This window comes from Aptenodytes forsteri, unplaced genomic scaffold (assembly GCF_000699145.1).
Source record: "Aptenodytes forsteri isolate BGI_AS27 unplaced genomic scaffold, ASM69914v1 Scaffold296, whole genome shotgun sequence".
NCBI lineage: Eukaryota > Metazoa > Chordata > Aves > Sphenisciformes > Spheniscidae > Aptenodytes > Aptenodytes forsteri.
Window position 1 is genome coordinate 261244 of NW_008796181.1, and position 21750 is coordinate 282993.

At 39.0% G+C, this 21750-nt stretch overlaps 1 protein-coding gene across 1 annotated transcript in view; it reads left to right on the top strand.

The window, feature by feature from the left end:
- LOC103905995 (sodium channel protein type 5 subunit alpha-like) overlaps positions 1-21750 on the top strand; it is a 35859-nt gene that overhangs the window by 2309 nt on the left and 11800 nt on the right. The window contains exons 3-17 of the mRNA XM_009287812.1: positions 1322-1429; positions 3005-3133; positions 3957-4048; positions 4916-5137; positions 7528-7585; positions 8253-8394; positions 8891-9088; positions 9971-10153; positions 10696-11089; positions 11831-11953; positions 13926-14164; positions 14498-14698; positions 15515-15868; positions 17550-17987; positions 20203-20323. Coding sequence (XP_009286087.1) covers positions 1322-1429; positions 3005-3133; positions 3957-4048; positions 4916-5137; positions 7528-7585; positions 8253-8394; positions 8891-9088; positions 9971-10153; positions 10696-11089; positions 11831-11953; positions 13926-14164; positions 14498-14698; positions 15515-15868; positions 17550-17987; positions 20203-20323 — 3002 coding nt within the window. The remainder of the gene's footprint in view (positions 1-1321; positions 1430-3004; positions 3134-3956; positions 4049-4915; positions 5138-7527; positions 7586-8252; positions 8395-8890; positions 9089-9970; positions 10154-10695; positions 11090-11830; positions 11954-13925; positions 14165-14497; positions 14699-15514; positions 15869-17549; positions 17988-20202; positions 20324-21750) is intronic.

Below are 21750 nucleotides of genomic sequence, written 5' to 3' on the forward strand. Positions count from 1 at the left end.
CTGGGCATCGGTCGGCGGGTGGTGAGCGGTTGCATCACTTATTTTTCCTGGGTTTTGTTCCTTTCTTTCTCTCTTGTTGTTTTCCTTTTCATTACAATTTATTATTATTATCATCATATTTTATTTTATTTCAATTATTAAACTATTCTTATCTCAACCCACAAGTTTTCTTACTTTTGCTCTTTCAATTCTCTCCCCCATCCCACGGGGGGGGGGAGGGTGAGCGAGCGGCTGTGTGGTGCTTGGTTTCTGACTGGGGTTAAACCACAACAAGGTAATATAGATCCCACCTCATACATCAAATTTAGCAATGCATCACTAGTGTATTGCTCCAGTTTGGCACGGGGGAATGAGACCAGAGCAATAACGCTGTGGCTTGGGGCTAAGTTCAGGCCCAGTGCAGAGTCCGCGGTATCCCTGTGTGGATTTTAGGTTTCCAGCCATCTCCTGGCTGTGTGGTGCTGAGTAAGCTGCGATGGGTCTGAAGATGTTATCGTAGCAGGGTACAGACATCCCTGGAGGAGTGATGGCTCTCATCTGAGGCTTCCGCCAGGCAGCAAGTTGGCTCATATTGGCATTTCAACACTAGTGGTCCAGCTCCTAGGTTTGTGACGGTTTGACCATGCCTAGAGCTAAAGCCAGGAGATTTTTTGTGGGGATGGAGAAGATGGATGATGGAAAGGCTAGATGTCTTTCCCACGGACATCTACCTCCTGGGTTGCCAAAATGTGTGGTATGACACGAGGCGTGAGATTCAGCTCCAGAGCCAAGTGCTTAAGCTTAGGTGTCTACACGAGAGCTAGATGCCCAAGTTCCTGTTCATCCCCTGTAGTCAGCAGGTCCCAGAGAGCAGCTGGGCAGCCCCAAGAGTTGGCTAAACATGGGCATCTAGAGTCCTTTGAGACACCTGCAAGTATCCTGGCACACTTCACGCTGTCCCTTCAGAAGAGCGCAGCTCTGCCGATTTAGAGTCAGTTTTCAGCTTCATCTATGTGACCTTGGGCAAGTTTTTAACTTTTATGCTATAAAATGAAACTAAAAATGCATCCTTCCTCCCACTCTTTGGGTGGTTGAAGGTCCTTTTACCAAGTTTGCAATGCTTAGAGCAGCAGATCTCTAGCCCATACAGAAGTCCAGATGGCATGCATAACAATGGTAGTGTGTTGTCATCTAATATGACTCAAAATCAGCAAATACATGTGCATGCTGTTCTCACATGTGCTTTAAATTAAAAACCAGATACTACATCTATGACTGATAGAATATCTAGTTACATTTCTGTGTCAATGTCATATTCTTTGCCTTCACTCCCATGACATACATTATTCACTTATTTTATCATGTGCACTATTATAACTAATTGTGCATTCATGGCTCTGACTGAGTCCTCTAAGGCTTCTGCATCTCCTTCGTGGAACAAGTATGTTGAGTAAGTATCTGTGGGTACGTATGTTTTTGAATTCTGTACTTATATTGAATTACTGAGACTTACCTTGCCGCCTTCACTCAAGATATTTTATGGGGGATTTAGAAGGAAAGTTGCTTGTGTTAGGACTTTGTCTTTTTTTTGTTTTGTTTTGAGGGAATATTTTTGCCTTTAAACTTCGTATCTACAAAAATTGTGGTGTTATAGGAGTAAGTGTAGATTAAGTTCTGCTGTTGAACTAGCTTCATGTCTGTCCTACTGCTCCAGTTTGTTATCCCACTTTCTGAAGTTATTCAGTAATTATTTGCTCTTTATCCAGACACATTTCCCATTGCTGCTGACGCTGATGAAGCACATCAAGAGCTGCTGTCTTTTAAAATTCTTTCTAATAATATTGAAATGCTGAGTTTTGCTCTAATAAAACACTGCCAGAAGCTCCTGGCCTGCAGGACGCTGTTAGAAAGTAAAGCTCTTATCTTCAGCGCTGCCAACACTTGCAATGTTAAATCACAATAAATCCATGCTTTTGTAGTCACACTTAAGCTGGATAATCCCACGTTTTTATTTTTTAAAAAGAATATTTCAGCTCTCACTTTTTTAGTTTGGCATAAAAATGTTAGAAAAAGAACCCTGATAATTCTAACACCTAACGCAAAGGAAAAGATTCCAAAATACTTAGTTTTAAAAACAGCTCTAAAGTTGTTTCTGACTATCTCACGTTACGTGACACTGAAACAGCTGGGAATGGCAAATCCTCCTGCAAGCAGAAACAAGACTTTGCATGGTATTAATATACTCATCTCCAGAAGATGCTGGGATACTTCTCTGCTTATGAGAGCATAAAGGTTAGATAAGACTTGTATCTGCTGTTGGCATCAAAACTACTGTTCAAATGCATTCCAATAATAATTTCAGAATACTTCTTTCCAAATGAAAAAGGAAGCACTACATCCATATAATTTCTTAGTGCATTTGCTGACTACCAAATGAACGCCTTCTGAATTCCGTAGGGAGATCGCTCCCTTGTTGAAATGATAAGTGCACTCAATAAGTCCAGAAGAGCTTTTACTGATAATTTTCCATTAATAAGAATAATTGGCATCTTAAACTGAAAATCCTGAACTCTTGTATTTCTCTAAGTGTTTTAAACATTCTGCACAGAAATGGATGTTGCGTGCCCAAAGTAAATAATACACAGCATACCACACATTCACTTGGCCACTTGAAACCAGAGGAAGATACAGATTTTGATCTTTATTTTTATCAAGTAGCTAGGAGTTTTGTGTTTCTCAAATTATGGGGACTCATGTGAAAGTTTGAAAAATATTGTTGAATGCCAAAAAAACACGTCACAGGCGTGCACGTTAATAGCCATGTCCAGATTGCAGTCAACTACTGTCTCAAACTCCGTATCAGTCAGATACTGGTAGAATACACTGAAATCAACTACAGCCTTTCCATTACTCCTCTGCAGCATTGGCTTGGTTTGTTGGCCTAGGCAGTAAATAGTCTGACTGTGTCTCTTCCGTTAATTGCTAATATTGCTGTTTTCCTTCGGTGCTTTTCTCCTGTCCTTAGGTTTACTTTCACTGGCATTTACACTTTTGAATCATTGATAAAAATATTGGCAAGAGGATTCTGTCTAAATGAATTCACTTTCCTTCGAGATCCCTGGAACTGGTTGGATTTCAGTGTTATCATTATGGCGTAAGTGAGAACATATGAATTATGGATTACCTGCGCTCGCGCTCTGCGTTTGAAGTTCTTGTTGCTGTGGTGCAAAAGGCTGTCTGCAGTACAAAAAAACACCCTGCGGGTCTTAACTGCATCTGAAACTATCCAGGACATTGACTCTTCCCCTTGTTTTATCGCTCACTGTACAACAACAATGTATGAGTCTTTCAAGACGGGAGTAGAGCTGTGCAGAGCAATACATACTCTGCGGTGAGTGTACGTGAACGGATGCATTTCAATCAGTGAAAGGCAAGAGCTGGGCTCTTACAGAGAGCGTCTTATAGAGACATACAAATACAGACATACTGATCCTGTGAATGAAAGTGTAAGTTCGAAAATAGAGTGATGTGTACAGACACCAGGACAGTGGATGAAATTTGGGCTCTTTATCACAAAAAATCATAGTTGGAGCTTCAGTTTGCAGGAATTAGAAAGCTTTTATACGGGTCAGATGCAGCCACAGAAGGGAGATAGATAGAATCAAATGAGTTCAGCCAGTGTTTCAGCCTGAAATGAATAATTTTAAGTGTTATCTTTGTTTATATTTTAAATACATGGTATTTTAAGATGCTGACACAAAAGCAGCTGTGCACAAGCCAAGAGCTACCTCATAAGGAAAGTCTAAAAATCAAGAAATGGGTTTCTATTTTATAATTCTTCAGACAAATCCTTGATATGTAATTTATTAATACTTAAAATATGCTCAGAAGTATTGACAGTTAAGAATGACCACTGTAAAATAATTGCCCTGTTTACTCCGTTCAGCCACTTGACATATCACATCCTGACTTTACAGGTACGTGGGAGCATTTAGTACCCTGGGGAGCGTATCAGTCCTTCGGACTTTCAGGGTTCTGAGAGCTTTGAAAACCATTTCAGTAGTCCCAGGTAAGACACCCTATTTGTTGAATGTTTTCTGCTACTTAAAATCGATTCTTTACTCCAATCAAAATGTTGGGGTTTGCCTTTTCTTTTTTTTTTTCTTTTTTTTCTTTTTTTTTTCTCTATATCTTTCATTGGTTGCAGACACAGCTGAATTTGTGGACACAAATAGTGTCTCAGTCCACTGGCCCAACCAGAATAAATCAAACGTTAGAAACAATCTTGTATTTAATTTATTTTCATTATGCTTTTAAAGACTTTGTTAACACTTTATTATGTCAGTTTTACAGAATGTTCTTCTAGCTGGTCCATGTGTTATAGTTCAACAGAAACACCTCCGGTGACTGAACGGACTTTATTATTAATGATCTTACATCATCCCTGGGAAAATACTTTTTTTTTTTTTTTCACTTTTCCCTTAGTTATAAAGTCAGTGAATGTTTTCTCAAGACTAAATACAAATTAAGAACCAGCAGATCACCCCTGTCTTCTCTTTCTGGTCTTTTTCATCATATTTGTTGTTTCCAGTGTTTCCAGGTTCTTCAGAGATTGTCAGTGTTGGAAATTTAATTTGAATTATGCATATTACTCTTTCTGGATAAGGAAAAACTAGACTATCTCTGGTTCCTCATCCTTGCCTAAATATCTTACAGGGATTAAAAGAACATCTGGAAATTGTAGGGTCAATCAAATGAGGGAAAAAAAAATTGTTCTCATATTAATTACTCTCTCATCCAAACTGTATTTGCATTGCAAACATATTTGCCACATATTATCCAGTAATTTTGGTACTTTGGTTGCTATACACTGTTTTAACTCAGTTAAAATCTCAGTTTTTCATCCTGTTTTTCCCTTTGTATATTGTCTTCCTAGGACTCAAGATCATTGTAGGGGCACTTATCCAGTCTGTTAAGAAACTTGCTGATGTGATGATCCTGACCGTTTTCTGCCTGAGTGTCTTTGCCCTCATAGGCCTCCAGCTTTTTAAGGGCAATCTAAGACAAAAGTGTTTCAGGAACTCGACAGAGTCCGATAAAATACTTTCTTTCCTTAACAAAACATGGGAATCCTATGAAATGTTTGCTAATTATACAGGTAACTTTTCTCCTTACTTCTTTTTTAGATTGTAGTATAGACACCTATGCATGCATGTATAACCACTGCTGTAAATGATATTGATGTTTTGATGATTGATGTTTTGATAATGGCCTTCAGGTTGCCAGAGCAGCTTGCAGACATCCAGGAATGCACCCCTTCCCTTCATTATAAGAAATAGCACTCCCAAATTTTCCGGTAACGTCCAGCTCTGTTTCCCAGAATGATATGACAATAACTGAAATACGCATTAGCTCATTCTCTGCTGTAATTCCCCAAAGTTCACCTTTTACTACATGCTGAAGAGTCCATGCACCTTCATTTTGCTGCCCAGTGAATTACTCTTCAGCTTGAAACAGAGGAATCTGTTTAAAAGTCAAAGTTACTTTCTTCTTCACGTCATATGTATCTTATTTTATGTCTTATATAAGATGTATACAATATACATCTTTCATGTCTATTTCTTGACTGAGGCTGGTGGTGGAAGCATAGAGCAGATATCTGAAAATGCACCAAAGCGTTCTCAGAGGAACAGCAACTGTAAGATGCAATTCAGAAAGCAAAAGCCTTGTGTTACAGGAAAAGCCTCAATATACATGAAAAAATACACTCAAAGTAAACAACGTCTGTGCCAGAAATATGAAGGAAGCTTCATCACTGAAGAAAATCTCCACCAGCGAGTTCAGACATAGCAGCAGTTGTATAGGGAGAAAAGCATTCTCCCAGGGGAAATGTTGAAATACATAAAAAAGCCACACAGGATTGCTGTTTGGATACACTCCGTGTGGAAGGTTTGTTCAGACAGGATTTCTTTAATAACTTCATAGTCCAGGGGGAGAAAGTCTTTATATAAAAGGTTTTTGAGAAAAACTTTTTGCAAGAAACTCTTGTACCTACCAAAAAATCACACATAAGAACAAAGTCATTTACACATACAGAATGTTGTAAAAATCATAGTTGAAAGCAAACTTCAAAAGAAACCAGGCAGTGACTAGAGTAGTGCACAAGAGACCATGGATGTGACAAATTTTGGCCAAAAATACTAATTTTCTGTGCTGAAGAAACAGGAAACAAAAACACCTAATTTTTTTTTTTTCATGCAAAACATTGCGGCTGTATAAAGGCGATGGCCTAGAGAAAGTAGGGCTCAAGAAATTAAAAATCTGTGTTGCTTCACAAGCTTTGTCCAGTTCACATCCTATGCCATACATCTTGTGTGCAGGGTGATTCGCAGTGATGGCAAAAGGAATAGGAGCCCAAACCGGTTTAATGAAAGCCAGATGACTTTCCTACACGATTTAGGGCTTATAGCACTGTAAGCCCAGTTTTCTATTAAATGTGGTTTTTTGCATATTTTTTACGGGCTGCTTTTGTCCTGACTTTGTGTGAAGTTTCTATCTCCAACATGGAGAACTATACATTATTATGATTCTCTGAAGCTCAGTCACTGAATCTTCCTAAAAAACTTTTTTGTCAGTTGGCAGGAGCAGAGCTGAACAAAATTTGGGTGGAAAGTAGCCCAGATAATAACTCATTCCTTTATGGTGTATTTACATGGTACAGTACGGCCAATATTAAAGATTCCTGCTGGCTCTGAATCACGCCGACTTGCCTGATGAGCACAGCTGAGGTTTGAGAAGCACCAGGAAGACACGAGACACCCCTTCCGTCTGGGATAATAAACCCACATCTTAATGGGGCTAATTAGCTATTAACACTAAAGCTATTACTTTCAGTCTGCTGCCAGCTCAGGCATCAGAGTAACTCATGCTAAGAGAACTAGGGAGAGAGGTCAAAAAGGGCACAGCTCCAGCATCCTAATGGACAAATCTGTATTTCTCAACTAAGCAGGGTTAGGACCTGCTGTGGCTCAGCAGAGCAGTGACTTGGCGTGGTGTACATCCACACTGCCAAACACTCTTTCTTCCTCCTCAAAATAGGATTCTGTTTTTATTGCTTATTGGAAACAGAACTGGTCTATGCTCCCCCAAATGATGTTCGTGTGCTGTTCCGGAGAGGGCTAATTGCTACGGGCCAAAGCTGTGCCAGAGTTCGTGCTCACGATTACCAAACCAGGGACTGCGCTTGAGCCTGTGCCCTCCAATTTTTGATTTCCTTTACGCAGATGTGGCCAAAATGACAATATTTTTAAAAACTCTTCTTTAAGGACTGCCTTCAGTCTGAAATTTGTGCATAAACATATGTATGTTTATAAATGAGGACAGGACATCTTGCAATCTGGTGCAGTTACTGTGAGCGTGGGAAACCTGTCTATGTGTGTGCACATACACTTACAGGTCACTGATTACTCATCACTACTTATATTAAAGGGTAGAGGATTCAGGCTAAAAAGTGCTTTGTTTTTAAATTTTCTTCCCCTTTTTTTATAGCATACTTTGCTAAGAAAAAGGGCACTTCAGATCTTTTGCTGTGTGGTTCTGGTGCTGGGTAAGTGCACTTAAGAACATTTATTCTTTGGAAGTTTTCTCTGCCTCAGTGCTTCTGTATTTGCTCAGTCATATGAGACAAAAGCAGAAATTCCAGGCTTTCCTTGAAGGCAGAAACAGGAACACAGACGACAAAATATAGTAAACAGTCAGATAATTTAATACTTGTAGAGACTGAAGCATGAACCTGCAGTTGGCTTATTCAGGTCTAAATTCCTTCGAGCCCTTCCAGAAGCGCTGTCTTTCTCTTCCCCATTGATGTACGGGAGAACTGGAAACATGAAGGATATAGCACAGCACAGACACACTCCTCTCTGTAAAGGCTAATGAGTGTTAAACTGGGAAAACAAAACATGGATTTTGGAGGGCAGGTTTGGGCGAGGAGGGAGATGTGGCTGCTTTGCACTGAGAGGCAAGGGATGAGAATTGGTGATGAGGGAGCTGTCCTGGGTTGGTGGCCTGCTCCAGCCTGTCTTCTTCCTTTGTTGCTGCGTTGTGGGTGCTGTTTTTTCCATCCCACTTTCCAGCCAATACTACCTGGAGTAGAAAATTGGCTTACAATCTAATGAAACGCAGAGCCGAATAATAATGAGAACTGTCACATAAGCTGAAGTTTTCCTTGAAATCTGCACAGTTAAAAGAGCTCCACTTTCTATTATTACTTCTAGGGTCTGTCCTCCAGACTATATATGCTTGAAAATTGGACCAAATCCTGATTACGATTTCACTAGTTTTGATACGTTTGGCTGGGCTTTTCTTTCCTTATTCCGCCTGATGACCCAGGACTACTGGGAGCGTCTATACCAGCAGGTACCAGCTTTGTACATAGTTCAGAACCAGTCTTCCAGGGAGAGCAACAGCTGAAGCAGAAAATGGGTAGAGAGGACAAGAAACCTCAAACAAAAGCAATAGCTGCAAGTCATCGAGTCCAGATTCTCCCTTCTCCCTTCCAGCAAGCTGTGACTCCTTGAAAAAGGATGCCGAAGCGCTTCCCAGCAATAGCCCTATTACCCTACTGGTTTAGGGACTTAAAAAAAAGGACTAAAAGGGTCCTGTATTGTCCTTCAAAAATACAAGAATGCCTCCTCCATCGTCCTCATGGGGTGTACAATCAGTGATTCATAGGTGATCGTATAGGAAGAGGGAGAAAGAGGGGGAAGAAGGACCAAGGAAGTTATATTTCCATTTAAGCTTCCTAAAGCATTGTGTCTAGGAAGCTGAGTGCTTCTAAAGATTTCAGAGACTCATTGAAAGCCTATTTGTTTTTTTTACGGTAATTTTTATCTCTGGGGTGTGTTGCTTACAGACCCTCAGAGCTTCTGGGAAGGTGTATATACTCTTCTTCATGCTGGTCATCTTTCTGGGCTCATTTTATCTAGTCAACTTGATTCTGGCTGTAGTAACAATGGCATATGAAGACCAGAACAAGGCCACCATTGCTGAAACAGAGGCAAAGGAAAGGAAATTTCAGGAAGCCATGGAATTATTACAGAGGGAGCAGGAGGTACGTAAATTATTCCCTTGCAAGCATTAGTCTCAGTGCTCTGTTGTCAGTTACATAAGAAAAAGCATCACACCTTGTGTACAGCTGTATATAGTAGTCACTCATCGGACCAGGAGCAAGTGAAAACTTATTGAAAGTAGTGATTCCTAGAGCTACAGGAGCAATTCCTTGTTCAGCTGTGTATTTTTCCTGTGAAACAATTAATTTTGTTGCGGATAATGAGTATTAAAGGCTGCTGTTACTGTAAGAAAAATAGTATTTTAAAATCTGGGAAATGTAAAATTCCATCAGCTAGCAGTTTCCAAAAGAAAATGTAGCTGGTTTTTAATTTTTCTTCTATTCAACCTATAATAGTTGAATGAAAAGTCTCTTGGTAACTTAAATGGCTTAGAAGCTTCTGGAACAAAATACTCCTGTGTTTTGAAAATATTGTCCTAAATTCAGTATGAGAAGGAAAATCAGTCACAGTGTGAATACAGTCCCAAGGATCCCCAGTGAAAAGACAGAATTTTAATACTGCTTGAGCGTTTATTTGGGGAAAAGGATCTATTCTACAGCATTATTTTCAAACTGAGTGTTTTTATTGTAAGCAAATCTGCCATACGGAGGAATAGGAGCTATAATGTGATTATTTTGCCCCTGGCAGACCCAGTGCATACAATCATGTAACATACTGCAAATAGCAAATTGTTCAGTGCTCCATATGTTGGGGAAATTCTCTCCTCTTTCTTTTAGTGTTATCACATATTGGAAGATTCTTAATGAGTTTTGTGAAACACAAATTTTTAAGAGGAAATAATATAGAGCACAGAAGTGTTTTCTTTCTGCTTATATTCAAAGTACCCAGCAAAAGTATCATCCATGTTTTTGTTTTAATTTCAGTCATTGGCTATTAAAGGAACTGATATTCTGTCAATTAGCTCCTTTGAAGCCTCTTCTCTGTCTACCAAAGAAATCAAAGAAAGAAGCAATAGGAAAAAGAGAAATAAGTCCTTGGGGATAGAAGATAATGAAGAAGAACAACAATTCCCCAAGTCACAGTCCACAGACAATCAACGAAAGTTGGTAATCTATTGTCTGAATCTGAGATCCTTACAGCTTTTTCAATTTTAATACAAAAATAAATTGTTTGAAAGCACAAACCAAATCCTATTACAAACACTGATCACTCTTAAGTCTTAATTTTAACAACATTTTGGGATAAGGAAGAATTATATGTAAAATTTCATTTGAAAAGGAAATACTATAAACAAAGGATAGAAGGAAAGTTATAATAACAATTAAAATACATTTGCTGTAACACTGAGAAATAGAAAAAAGTGAATGACTTCCAGAATTTAACTTTTGTGCCATCATTCTCTGTTAAAAAAATCTTATTTAAAATATAAATATAAAGTTTATCACAAAAATAGCTGCTACAGCTGGTAGGATTTTACTATCTGCCTTTTAAAATCTGAGCAAAATCCTTTCTGAAAAATCTAAATAAGAGTTTTGGAATTGGTATAGTTGATAGGAAATGTTACAAAACTCTAAACATTTATGGCTTCCCAAAATCTTCTCTATGATATTATGCCATTCTCTCTTTATTCCTTTCCCTGGGCTTTTAGTCTTTCCTTGGCCTGGTGTACGGTCCCAACGCACATCAGGTGAAACGCAGACTTAGCCACGGGAACGTGTTCAATTTCAAAAAACCTGCTTTAGAAGTTGATTCCAGAATGGATTTTGGTGATGAGGAGACCCGCAGTGCCGGGGAACATGGAATCCAGTGTCGGTCACTGTTGGTCACGCAGATGGGAAGACGCTCCAGCGTGCCAAGTCAAATGAGCCACAGCTCTTACCCCGCTACCCCGAACTGCGTGCAGAGCAGCAAGTGGGCTAACGCGGACGACTGCAACGGGGTGATTTTGGTGATGGGAGGAGGAAGCAGCAGGGTGCACAGTCTAGATCCAGTGTCTTCTGAAGGAGCAATGCTTCCACCGGTGATAGAAGACCTGGGCAGGGGTGATCTGGTAAGTAAAAGATATTATTTTAAGTATATACTTCATATTATGGTTTCTCCATAAGTGGCAGGTTTGTCTTAAGAGTTTCAGTGAAATGGCAAACAGTGATGTGAAATGAAGTATACTGACGTGGGGAGTTAGTTGTCGTAGAAAGTGGTTTTTAATACTCTGATGAATTCCCAAAAACTAGAGTTCATTGCTTCAGCATTCCTGTTATAAACCCTGGTTTTCTTCTGTGCACAACTTGTACTAACATACTTTTGAAGGTTCCTAGTGCTGGAATTGTAAGTCACCAGAGAGTCTTTGTATCCCATGCCACGTCCAGGGAGGTAGTTTTGAGCAGTACCTGTAATTTCTTTCTCCTTCACAGCACCTTTAGCACCATGCATAAGTTTTGTCTGTAAGTTCCCCAAGCAGGTAGAGATGCTTTTCTACCAGTTTATCCCTCATCTCTCTCCTTTTCCATTAGTTCCTGGAACATTTCCTAGGCCTATTTCCCCTCATACACTTATTTCCAAGGTTTGTGCTTGCCCTGTTGCTATTACGTGCCTGCAGGATCCATTTACTGCAGCATTATTACTGTTGAGTAGGACTCAACATCTATTACATCTTGTAAAAAGGTACATTTATTTGGCTGCGTGTCATTGTTCCTATTAACATTCATAGTTACCCATCATCACATCCTACTTAATTTTATTCTTGTGGTATCTCTCTAATCATGTTTACTTCTTTAAGCAGCCAGCTGTAAATAATGAGAGCAGCATGATGCATTTGCCTCCTCATCTGTCAGTGGAGTACTTTAATGAGGCACTTCAGAGACAAAGGGCAGCAAGTGCAGTCAGCATAATTACCAGTGTCTTAGAGGGTAAGTGATTCCTCATTATGCTTATTTCTCATCCTAAGGTAATGCTAGCGTGAAAGACCAAAATGTCAATAAGTTTCTTAAATGTTAACAGAGATTTGTAGGTGTGTAGTTAGGAATTTCATTGTTAATTTGGCTCTCTTAAAAAAAAAAAAAAAAAAAAAAAAATAAAAAGCATTACCACAGAGTCTTTATGCACTGGAACGCATCCTTTGCCTATTGTAAGATCTTATTTTGTAGGACAGACAGCGAAGGGGATTGGAGTGAGAGGGGGTGGAGGGAGTTTCTCTGGCATCTGAGGTGCACGACTGAGATACTGTTTTCTCCTCCTGACCCTGCGACTTGTGACATGTCACTGGCAGAGCCATAGGCATGCAGAATCCAACAACAAGATTATTCAAGCAAAGTCAGTTGTGGGAATTCCTGGGTTTTGAATACTTAACCTCACTATTTTATTCCTTTAACTTACCTTTCCTTGTGAATTTTTTGGGGGGTTTTATCACTGTGACAGTAACTTTGATAACTGATAGTTTTGTTGCAGATCTTACTGAAAAATTTCAGCCCAAGTTGTTCAGGATGAGAAAGTCTTGTTTTGTTCTGTCCCTGTTGAGGAGCTCTATCACCAGTTCTTGGACCACAAGTATGGGATTTAGCAGGGGGGTACCGTTGTTCCAGGGAGGCCCCTTTTTTTAAATTTTTTTTAAATTGTTCTTGGGAGAATCACAGTTGCAACACATCCAGTGGAGCCTTGCTTTGCAGTGTAATGCACCAAAGATCTGGGGTTTGTTGCACACTTTCAGCTGTGAACTGGGACGGAACAGGACTTGTAGCTCTAAGTGGCTGTGGATTAACCTGAGAACGGGGAGCAGAAAGGGTCTTTGCTGGGACCTGAACACCGGTTCTGCTGGATCCACACTTTGTACATAAAGAAGCCATTTGATCTAGAAGAACAGAAGACAAGAGCTAGACCTGGAATGGGGTTGAGTCAAGGTGATCACACTGGAATTAGCAGTGTAGGGTGGAATCTGAGACTTGAGCCTGGAGAAGAAATTAAAACTAAACAGTGGGAAGAAATAAGGACAGGTCCAACTAAGAAAAGGATATGAGTCAGATTGTGCTCATCTGATCTCTGAAACACTTTCAGGTCCGTGAAAACCAGATTACTAATAATTCCTACTGTGCTTGTATTTATCTTTAAGTAAGCTCCAGTTTGTCAATGAATTTGCACAGGACTTCAGCAGGGTCAAAAGTATTTTGGAGGACTCGTTAATATTGATGGTGAAGAAAGAAAGGCTATGAGATTTATATTTGACCAAAAGAATGTAAATGACAGGCAGAACAGCTTCTATCCCCCATCCCATAGAAACTGGAGAGGTGTGGCAACTTGCATCAGCTGGGAAACAGTAGGCATGACCTTTCCAGTAGAAGAGGCCTAAGGCCAAATTTCAGGCACCGTAGTTTGGATTTGCCTCACCTACCGTCAGAATTCCTGTGGCTTCCACTGACTCTCTAGACTTCCTTGAGAGCCAAAGGAGACAAAAAGATGTTGGGTGTGATACAGCCAGTGTCCTAGACATCTACGTAAGGATAAGGTGAGAAGTGCCTTAGCTGCTATATTGACCTACAAGAGCGTGAGAGGCTGCGGTGTGGCCTCTGCATTGTAAACTTCGGTATTTAGTCAGATGATTGTAGTACAAATCTGAGTCTAAGGCAAATAAATCCTGACCCAAAGGCTTTTGAAGTAAGTTCACACCAATGAATTTTGAATCCATTTTTTTCTGAATTTTATGTTCATGTTTTTTAGCTCATGTAGGGACTACGTGAACGGTAGAAAGTGCAGGGAAGCTCTGGGGCTCTGTGTGAGATGTGAGGTTTCCTTTTTCTTCTCTGGTCTTTTGAATACTCAAAGTTGTTATTTCACCATCTTGCTCAGTGATAACTATTTAATTATAGTGGGGTTTTCCTTTGCATTTAGAACTTGAAGAATCCCAGTGGAGATGCCCACCGTGCCTGAGTAATTTTGCTTTAAAGTATCTAATTTGGGACTGTTGTCCGCTTTGGTTGAGAATCAAGAAGAAAGTGGCTGCTATCATAAAGGATCCTTTTGTTGATCTCACCATCACTGTTTGCATTGTGATGAACACTTTGTTCATGGCACTGGAGCACAATAATATGTCAGATAACTTTGGATGGATGCTTAATGTAGGCAACTTGGTAAGCAAATTCTCAACTATGTGATATTTTATACCAAGGATTGATTGATGGGTGTTTTCACTTGAGACATAACTGTAAAATTAGAGATCAGCAAACTCTGCATTTATAAACTCTAAATTTCTAATATAGACAATTCCCAGATTTTATTGATACACTTCTAACGCACTCCTGAGAAAGCGGAAAACAATCCTTCCATTTTAATTGAAAGTGCATTAGGAGTTCATAAAAATGGGTTTTGTTGACCTGTCCATGAATGTTACTTGTGGGAACAGGATCTAAAGATAAGATAAATTCATGGCTACTTTTAGGCTGATGCTACTGTTTTTGTCATAGATTTTTACAGGAATCTTCACTACAGAAATGATCTTAAAAATCATCGCTCTAGATCCCTATTATTATTTTCAGCAGCACTGGAATATTTTTGACAGTGTCATTGTCACACTGAGTTTAATTGAACTGGGTTTACCCAAACACAAAGGCAAGAAAGAAAGGCGAAAAGGAGGAAGCCTGACAGTTTTACGATCCTTCAGACTGGTAATGCCTCACGCTTACTCAGTTGTATGAAACATTATGTTGTGAATATAATAGAGAATACTTCTGTTGTCTGCAGTTAGGATGCAGGAAATGATTATTTCTTTCAATTATTTTTTTTTCCTCCTCTCGGCACTAGGAATAAGAAACACAGTCTTAAACTCCTTGTGATGTTAGAGTCAGAGTTTAATGACATATACCTTTCTTTTGAATACCCTAAGAAATATTCAGAGGAAAAATATTCCAGAGTAGACATGTTATAAAACTGGTGTCAAAAATTAAAAACCAGCACAGGAAACTTAGGAAAAAAGTGTCAGAGTACAAATACAGAAAAAACAATACTTAAAAATAGACATGAAATGATGTTAAGATATTCGTTTCATATACTGTGGACTAATTTAGGTTGCTTTACCAAAAGATAGACTTCTTTTATAGTAAAATAGCAGCTGGTCTTCCAACTTTGGTCCTTTTTGTTACGTGTAAGTTAAGCACCATAGTCTACATCCAGTGCATTGTATGGATACCTGCCCGTGTGGGCCAAACACTTACCAGGGACTTGTGTCAGCCTGGTCCTTTACGAGGTGCTTATTTTATGTTTGCAGTGTTTCCCAGTTTAAAAAAAAAAACAAAAAACAACAACAAAAAACAAATTAAAAAAAAAATCTATAAATACTTCTTAAAAAGTATTAGTGTCACAGTGCCACAAATATTGCTGGAATAGTTCAGAATATCTGTAAAATAGTTTTTGCAGGATTTGAATGATGCAAAGATGGGTTATCTCTACCAATATCTAACACTATGTTTTATGTTTCTGCACAGCTGAGGGTCTTCAAACTGGCAAAGTCCTGGCCAACTTTAAACACTCTAATTAAAATCATTGGTAACTCCCTGGGAGCACTGAGTAATCTGACCTTTGTCCTGGGAATCATCGTTTTCATTTTTGCTATAGTAGGGATGCAACTTTTTGGGAGAAGCTATGGGGAGAACAGCCATAAAATAAACAAAAACGGCAAGCCACGCTGGCACATGATGGACTTTTTCCACTCGCTTCTCGTCATTTTCCGAATTCTGTGTGGAGAATGGATTGAGACCATGTGGGACTGCATGGTGGTCGCCGAACAGCCACTGTGCCTTCTTGTCTTTCTGCTGGTCATGGTGATAGGAAATTTAGTGGTGAGTTTTCCAATATTTTCTTCTCTTTATCCTGTGAATGGTAGAATCTACTTAATTGCCATTTTGTCAACAAAAGGTAGTTTCCCTAAACACAGGTGGAAGAGTTACCTGGGTGTGTTATCGTCTGCAAAAGCCTCTTTTGCCTTTCACCTTTAAGCCTCTGCCCATATTTTCACATTTTGTGTGCTTTACACACAGCATCACTTGACCTTTTCATGTGGCAATGTGACAAGGAATATCTTTGCAGTAAATACAATACAGGCAACTGTGTTTCTTCACACCTTGGGATTTGGATGTAAATAATCGGTAAGGCTTATGGCTTACCTGCTTGAATTAATGGAGCTGAGTGCTTAAGTCCCTCTGTAAATCAATTATTTTTAAATTTTTTTTTAAGATCTCATGCAAGTATTGAATTTTTTATTTATTTATTTATTTATTTTTTAAGATCTCATGCAAGTATTGAATTCTTTATCAGCAAATGGCAGAATCTACACTCTTATCACTGAAATCAGGATTTCCTTTGACCATGTCTAAGTACATTTATACCCAAGAGCTAGCTCTTGCTATGGCTTACCCTACACAGCCTCACGCACCCGTGCTGGGGCGTAAGGGGCAGGCTGCTTTCCTGGTCCTGTTCCATCATTTCTGCCCAAATCATGAAAATCTTTTTTTTAGTAGTTTCGTTTCGCATGTCGTTCTTAGTATCATTCATATACCAATCTTCCCTTAATTTAAGAAACCACTGAAGAGAATTAAGTTTAGGCAGTCCTTTACGGGAAATATCTGTTCCGTGGCTGAATCCCAAATCCCCGGCTTTAAAGTCCTGCCTGTTCTACACCGCAATGATTGATTTCAGTGGTGAAATGCTGTGAGTGATATTCATATCACATAATGTTAAGTGTCAAACAATTAAGTGCTTAGCTTACGCTCCTTGTTTAGGTTTTCTTATTATCAAAGGAAACGGAGAGGTATCTGAGAGTGAGATTTATTCCAGCCGAAGGTCAGTAAGTAAGACAGATGGGATGAATTGGTCTCTGGAGGGCTAATGTTCTCCACTGACTGTGGTCCCTGGATGACTCAGGGGTGTTATCTGCCCAGTTCTGACATGATAAGAATCAAGATACATAGATCCCATCCCAAACTGAAACAATAAGAAAAAAATTAAATTCTCCCATTCTCAAAAAAAAAAAAAAAAAAAAAGTGGGGTTTATAAATTCTTCTAGGAAGGAAACCTCACTTCGAGCTTCTCTTGATTTTGATTTTTGTGACAGTATTGCAGATTTGATGGAATTGCTGGGCCTGAATCTGATTCTCACAGGATTTTGGACGTAGCACCACAGAGGCCTGATTTAATTCTAGTTTGAAGAAGGAGGAGACATTATTAAATTGAAAAGCCATAACCATAGCCTTTGTTACTACCATAACCTTTGAAAAGTTATTTTGGCCAAATAATGCATTTGGCATGCACAGATCTACTACTTTAAATAACTTTTGGGGGGAAGAGGGTCACAAGAACATCAACCATAATGCGATCAGTCATAGTTATGTCATTATTACCTTGTTTTGGCTTGCTCAGTAAGACTGAACTTTGATAGTATCTGTGTTCTTCAAAGTTAGAATTTAGATTTCTGAAAGCTACTCTCCTGACTTTTAACTTCATTATTATGTCAATGACTTTCAGGTTCTCAACCTTTTCATTGCACTACTGCTGAATTCCTTCAGTACCGACTGTCTCCAGACAGCAGAGGATGATGGAGAGATGAACAATCTTCGGATTGCCTTTGCTCGGATTCGCAAGGGATTTCACTTTGTGAAGAGTGTTACATGGGATACCTGTTGTGGAAAGCTCAGGCATATAAAGAAAGCACACAGGAAGAAAATCAAATTGACTGCACAGAACCCACTTGGATTCAAGTGTGAAAAAACAAAAAATTGTAAAGAGAGTTACAATAATGAATGGGCTGAGAAAAATGGGGACAAATGCTCAGGTCTTGAAGATTTTATTACCAATCCCAATGTATTTGTTTGTGTCCCTATTGCTGAGGCAGAGAATACAAGTGAGGGTTTTGAAGATGATGATAAGCTGAGTACATTTACAGACATAGAATACAGCAAACAGGTAATAAATTTCTTTATTTGTGTTGGAACAGTAGCATCATATATAGAGAGAGAGAGAGAGAGAGGGATGCATGTACGGTAGAAGACTGTCTCTAGCAGAACAGGGTGGCGTATGTTGATCCATTTCCAGAGAGTTACCAAATTTTGAACTAGAACCAAAAGTGCGAATGTTCAGAATGAGGGTAAATTATCACTTAGAGCCTTTTAAAAAAAACAAGATTCTTTCATGGTCTTAAAAGAAAGACTATAAATTTTTGGGTTTGCTGCAGGAATTCCTAGCTGACACAGTGTGTTACACACAGGTAATTACATAGCCCGTAGATTGTCCGTAGATAATTGTGTCAGTCCTTTGTGAACTTGGAATTTAATATGTAAAAATTTATGTAAACAATGCCAACTATTTTGGCACTATTTACATGAGAGAGGAAAAAAAAAAGTATGTTCTGCCTAAAGAACATCATCATGGACTCATATTATGAATTTATAACTCTGGTCCATTCTTTGTATTTGTCCTTGCTGTGTGTAGAATAGAGTAATTATTAGAATAATATAGGGGTAGCTCTATTAAGGTCATGTTTCTTATACAATAGTATCTATGATCCTATTTCATTGCTTTCTCTGAATTTTTCAGTTCTATTTTAATCATAGAAGACTGCTGTTCTGGTCTCAAGATTTCTCACTTTAAGTTTCCATCTTAATCCCTGTGCAACAATTCTCACTTACTTTTTGGCTAGTTCACTAAAATACTAATTCCTTAGTTTGCTGCATGTCCATGGGGAAAAATTTCCCTTTCTCTACCCTTAGGTAAAATCAGAGACTCAAAATGACCATATCGTATGATTTTTGTCTGGAAAGCCCCACTTTAACTGAAATTCATATCTTATCATTCTTTCCCTTCCAACTTGTCCACCTCCCAAAAAGGGAAAAGAAACCCCCCTCTAACCCGCAGATTATTTTCAGGACGAAAATCACCTGCGGCAAAGGGGAGAAAGAGGGAAAAATTCAGGCAGCTGGAGTAAAGGATCAGGATTTTTCTCTGAAGAATTCAGTGTGCTTTACCTGGGAAAGGACAGGAAGGTTGAACCGTCATCACCAGAACAAAAGGAGGTAACAACTTTTTTTCTGTGGCATTGACTTTCCAATACCGGTCAAGCACGGGTACATTTCTGTTCAAGGATTTGCTGGAGTGGAGTTTAGTGGCAGCAGCAGCTCTGAGCTCGCAGTAGCTGGTCTGGCTAGTTAATGACAGAGCCGGAATTCTGTGAATGAAACCGAAGCCGTGCTGGGTTTCTAGGTATTGATTTTTAAGAAAAGTGTATGTATAGAAAAGAGAGTGTTTGGAAATGGAAAAACTACAAAATAATTTGATTCAAATAAATAACTTATAAAATTTCCTCTGCTATTTTCCATTTATTGAAATCTGAGTCCACACAAAAAGGGGAGGAGGAAAAAAAAAAGGCATTAAAAGAGAGATATGCTTCTGAGTGGGAAATTCCAGCAAGTCTGCCTATGTCCTAATTACCTCAGTTTCAAGAAACGTAATACTTTTAAATAAGTTTCTCACTATGACATTAAAGATAGTAGTTATTAATTAAAAATATTTTTAGAATAATTTTGAATAAAGAATACATTAAAAAAAGTAACAAAGGACTGCAAACATAAAAGAACAAAAACAGCGTAGGTAATTTGTAATAAACTGCTGACTCATCATACATTATATATGGTGTGATGGGATAGTGAAAAGCTTTGTCACTGGAGAATGTATGACACTATTTATGAAGTAGAAATTGGAATACTGTCATGGGTGTTTCAGTTCCTTATACAATACCAGATATATTTATCTGGTTCTCCTGTCTGAACGCATTTTCCTATGATTTCATGGTTTTAACCCAAGTAGTTTATCCTGCTTTGAGGACTACATATACTGATAAGCAATTTAAAAGCTCTTCTATTTACCAGCTTATTAGGCAGTTAAATCTGGTTCATATAGATAGATACTGTAATTATATAGCTTTGGCCTCTATTTGAATGCACCTTTTGGTACTTTTAAACTCATATACTTTTAAAATCACAAAGTTTGTTCCATTACTAACACTACCTGAAATACTAGTACATAGCCAAGTTTTAATTTTGAATGTTATTTGTTCATCCATGAACTTATTAATTTGGAGCTGAATGTAGAAAGAATCGATACCTGATCTTATTTTGCTCGGTAGTTTGACAGTGCCTGCTCTTCTGAAGGCAGCACAGTGGATCTGAGAAATCCTGAAGATCTTTTGAGGCAAATTCCAGAGTTTGCTGAAGACTTCAAGACTCCAGAAAAATGTTTTCCAGAAGGTAAGGTGCTCATGATTTCACTACTGGAAAGTGAGAAGACTCAAAACCAGACTTGTTTCTCTAGTGCTGCTGGGCCAATAAGATGAGATTATTTTCAGTTAATTTTAGTTATCTGGAAATCGGATAAATAGACCAAATCATTGTCTCTGTCTAGTCAACGGAGAGATTGTGGCACCTGAAAAAGAAACCCCCTTACCTTTAAAGTCAATTGTTTTTAACTGCGACCTGGGCAATAGCGTAGACCCAACCCCAAAAGATGAGATTATTATAGTGAAGTGAGATGAATTTCACGCTGTTGGACAGCAGCCACGTCACTTTTGGGGACTAACATAAGAGAAGTGTATGTGATCAGATCTCACCTGACAGTGGCCATTGGAACAAGGCACTTGGCACATCAGATTTTGTTAATACTTTGCAACAGTACAAATGTTTGTTCATTAAATGCTATTCAAGGAATAATCTCTGTAACAAACAAAGGAGTGAAATAGAGAGAAGCTGCTAGGATGACGTTGAATTTCTATTGGGTGATAATCTGGGAATCCTTTCTCAAATCGTCATACGTCTAACTTAATACATCCTGTGACAAATTGTACTTTTATGAATTCTTCCTACCCAAACATGTGTAACAACACGTAGTTTTCATAAGATGCAAAGACATAGCTCTTGAGATTTTTCTCAAATAACTGTCACTACTGACAGCCAGGGGTAAGCACTGCAATCTCAGCATTAGTTGTGAGAGAACAAACTACATGAAGTCAGTTTAGAGGCTCATTTCTTCCAAGTGTGTTATATTAAACAAATTATAACTGTGGCAAAATTCTTCTTGGTGCTCCAACTTGCTCTTTGATCACCCAGTCAGCCTGGCTGACTACCACAGTTTCTACCCATTCCCTGAGTTTTCTTTGATCCAGTTGTTTTCCACCCGTTCAAACTTCTCTGTATTGCAAAATGAACAGGAGGGACTTCTCCAGCCTCACATATGTGGAGCCCAGAGAGCTGTGGGACCTGCTGCGAAGCTTGCTTTCTTCCTCCGCTCTCAAAGGCAGAGCCTTTCTATCATCACCGCCTTCCCATTCAAGCACCCTTCCTAGATATTTTATCTGATGAGAACATAGATAAATTAAATCTGGCTGTAATTACACCCATCCCCTCACTGCCCTGTTCTGCAAAACTGGCTTTTTTTTTATTCCTGTGCCCTTTTTGGGTCAATGAAACTTCTAATGTACAGTTTTAGGATCAAATCGATAACAGTGAAGCATGTAGAAATTATTTAAAGCTAGAGAGGTGTTGTGCCGGGTCCTGCACTTCAGCCACAACAACCCCATGCAGCGCTACAGGCTTGGGGAAGAGTGGCTGGAAAGCTGCCTGGCGGAAAAGGACCTGGGGGTGCTGGTCGACAGCCGGCTGAACATGAGCCGGCAGTGTGC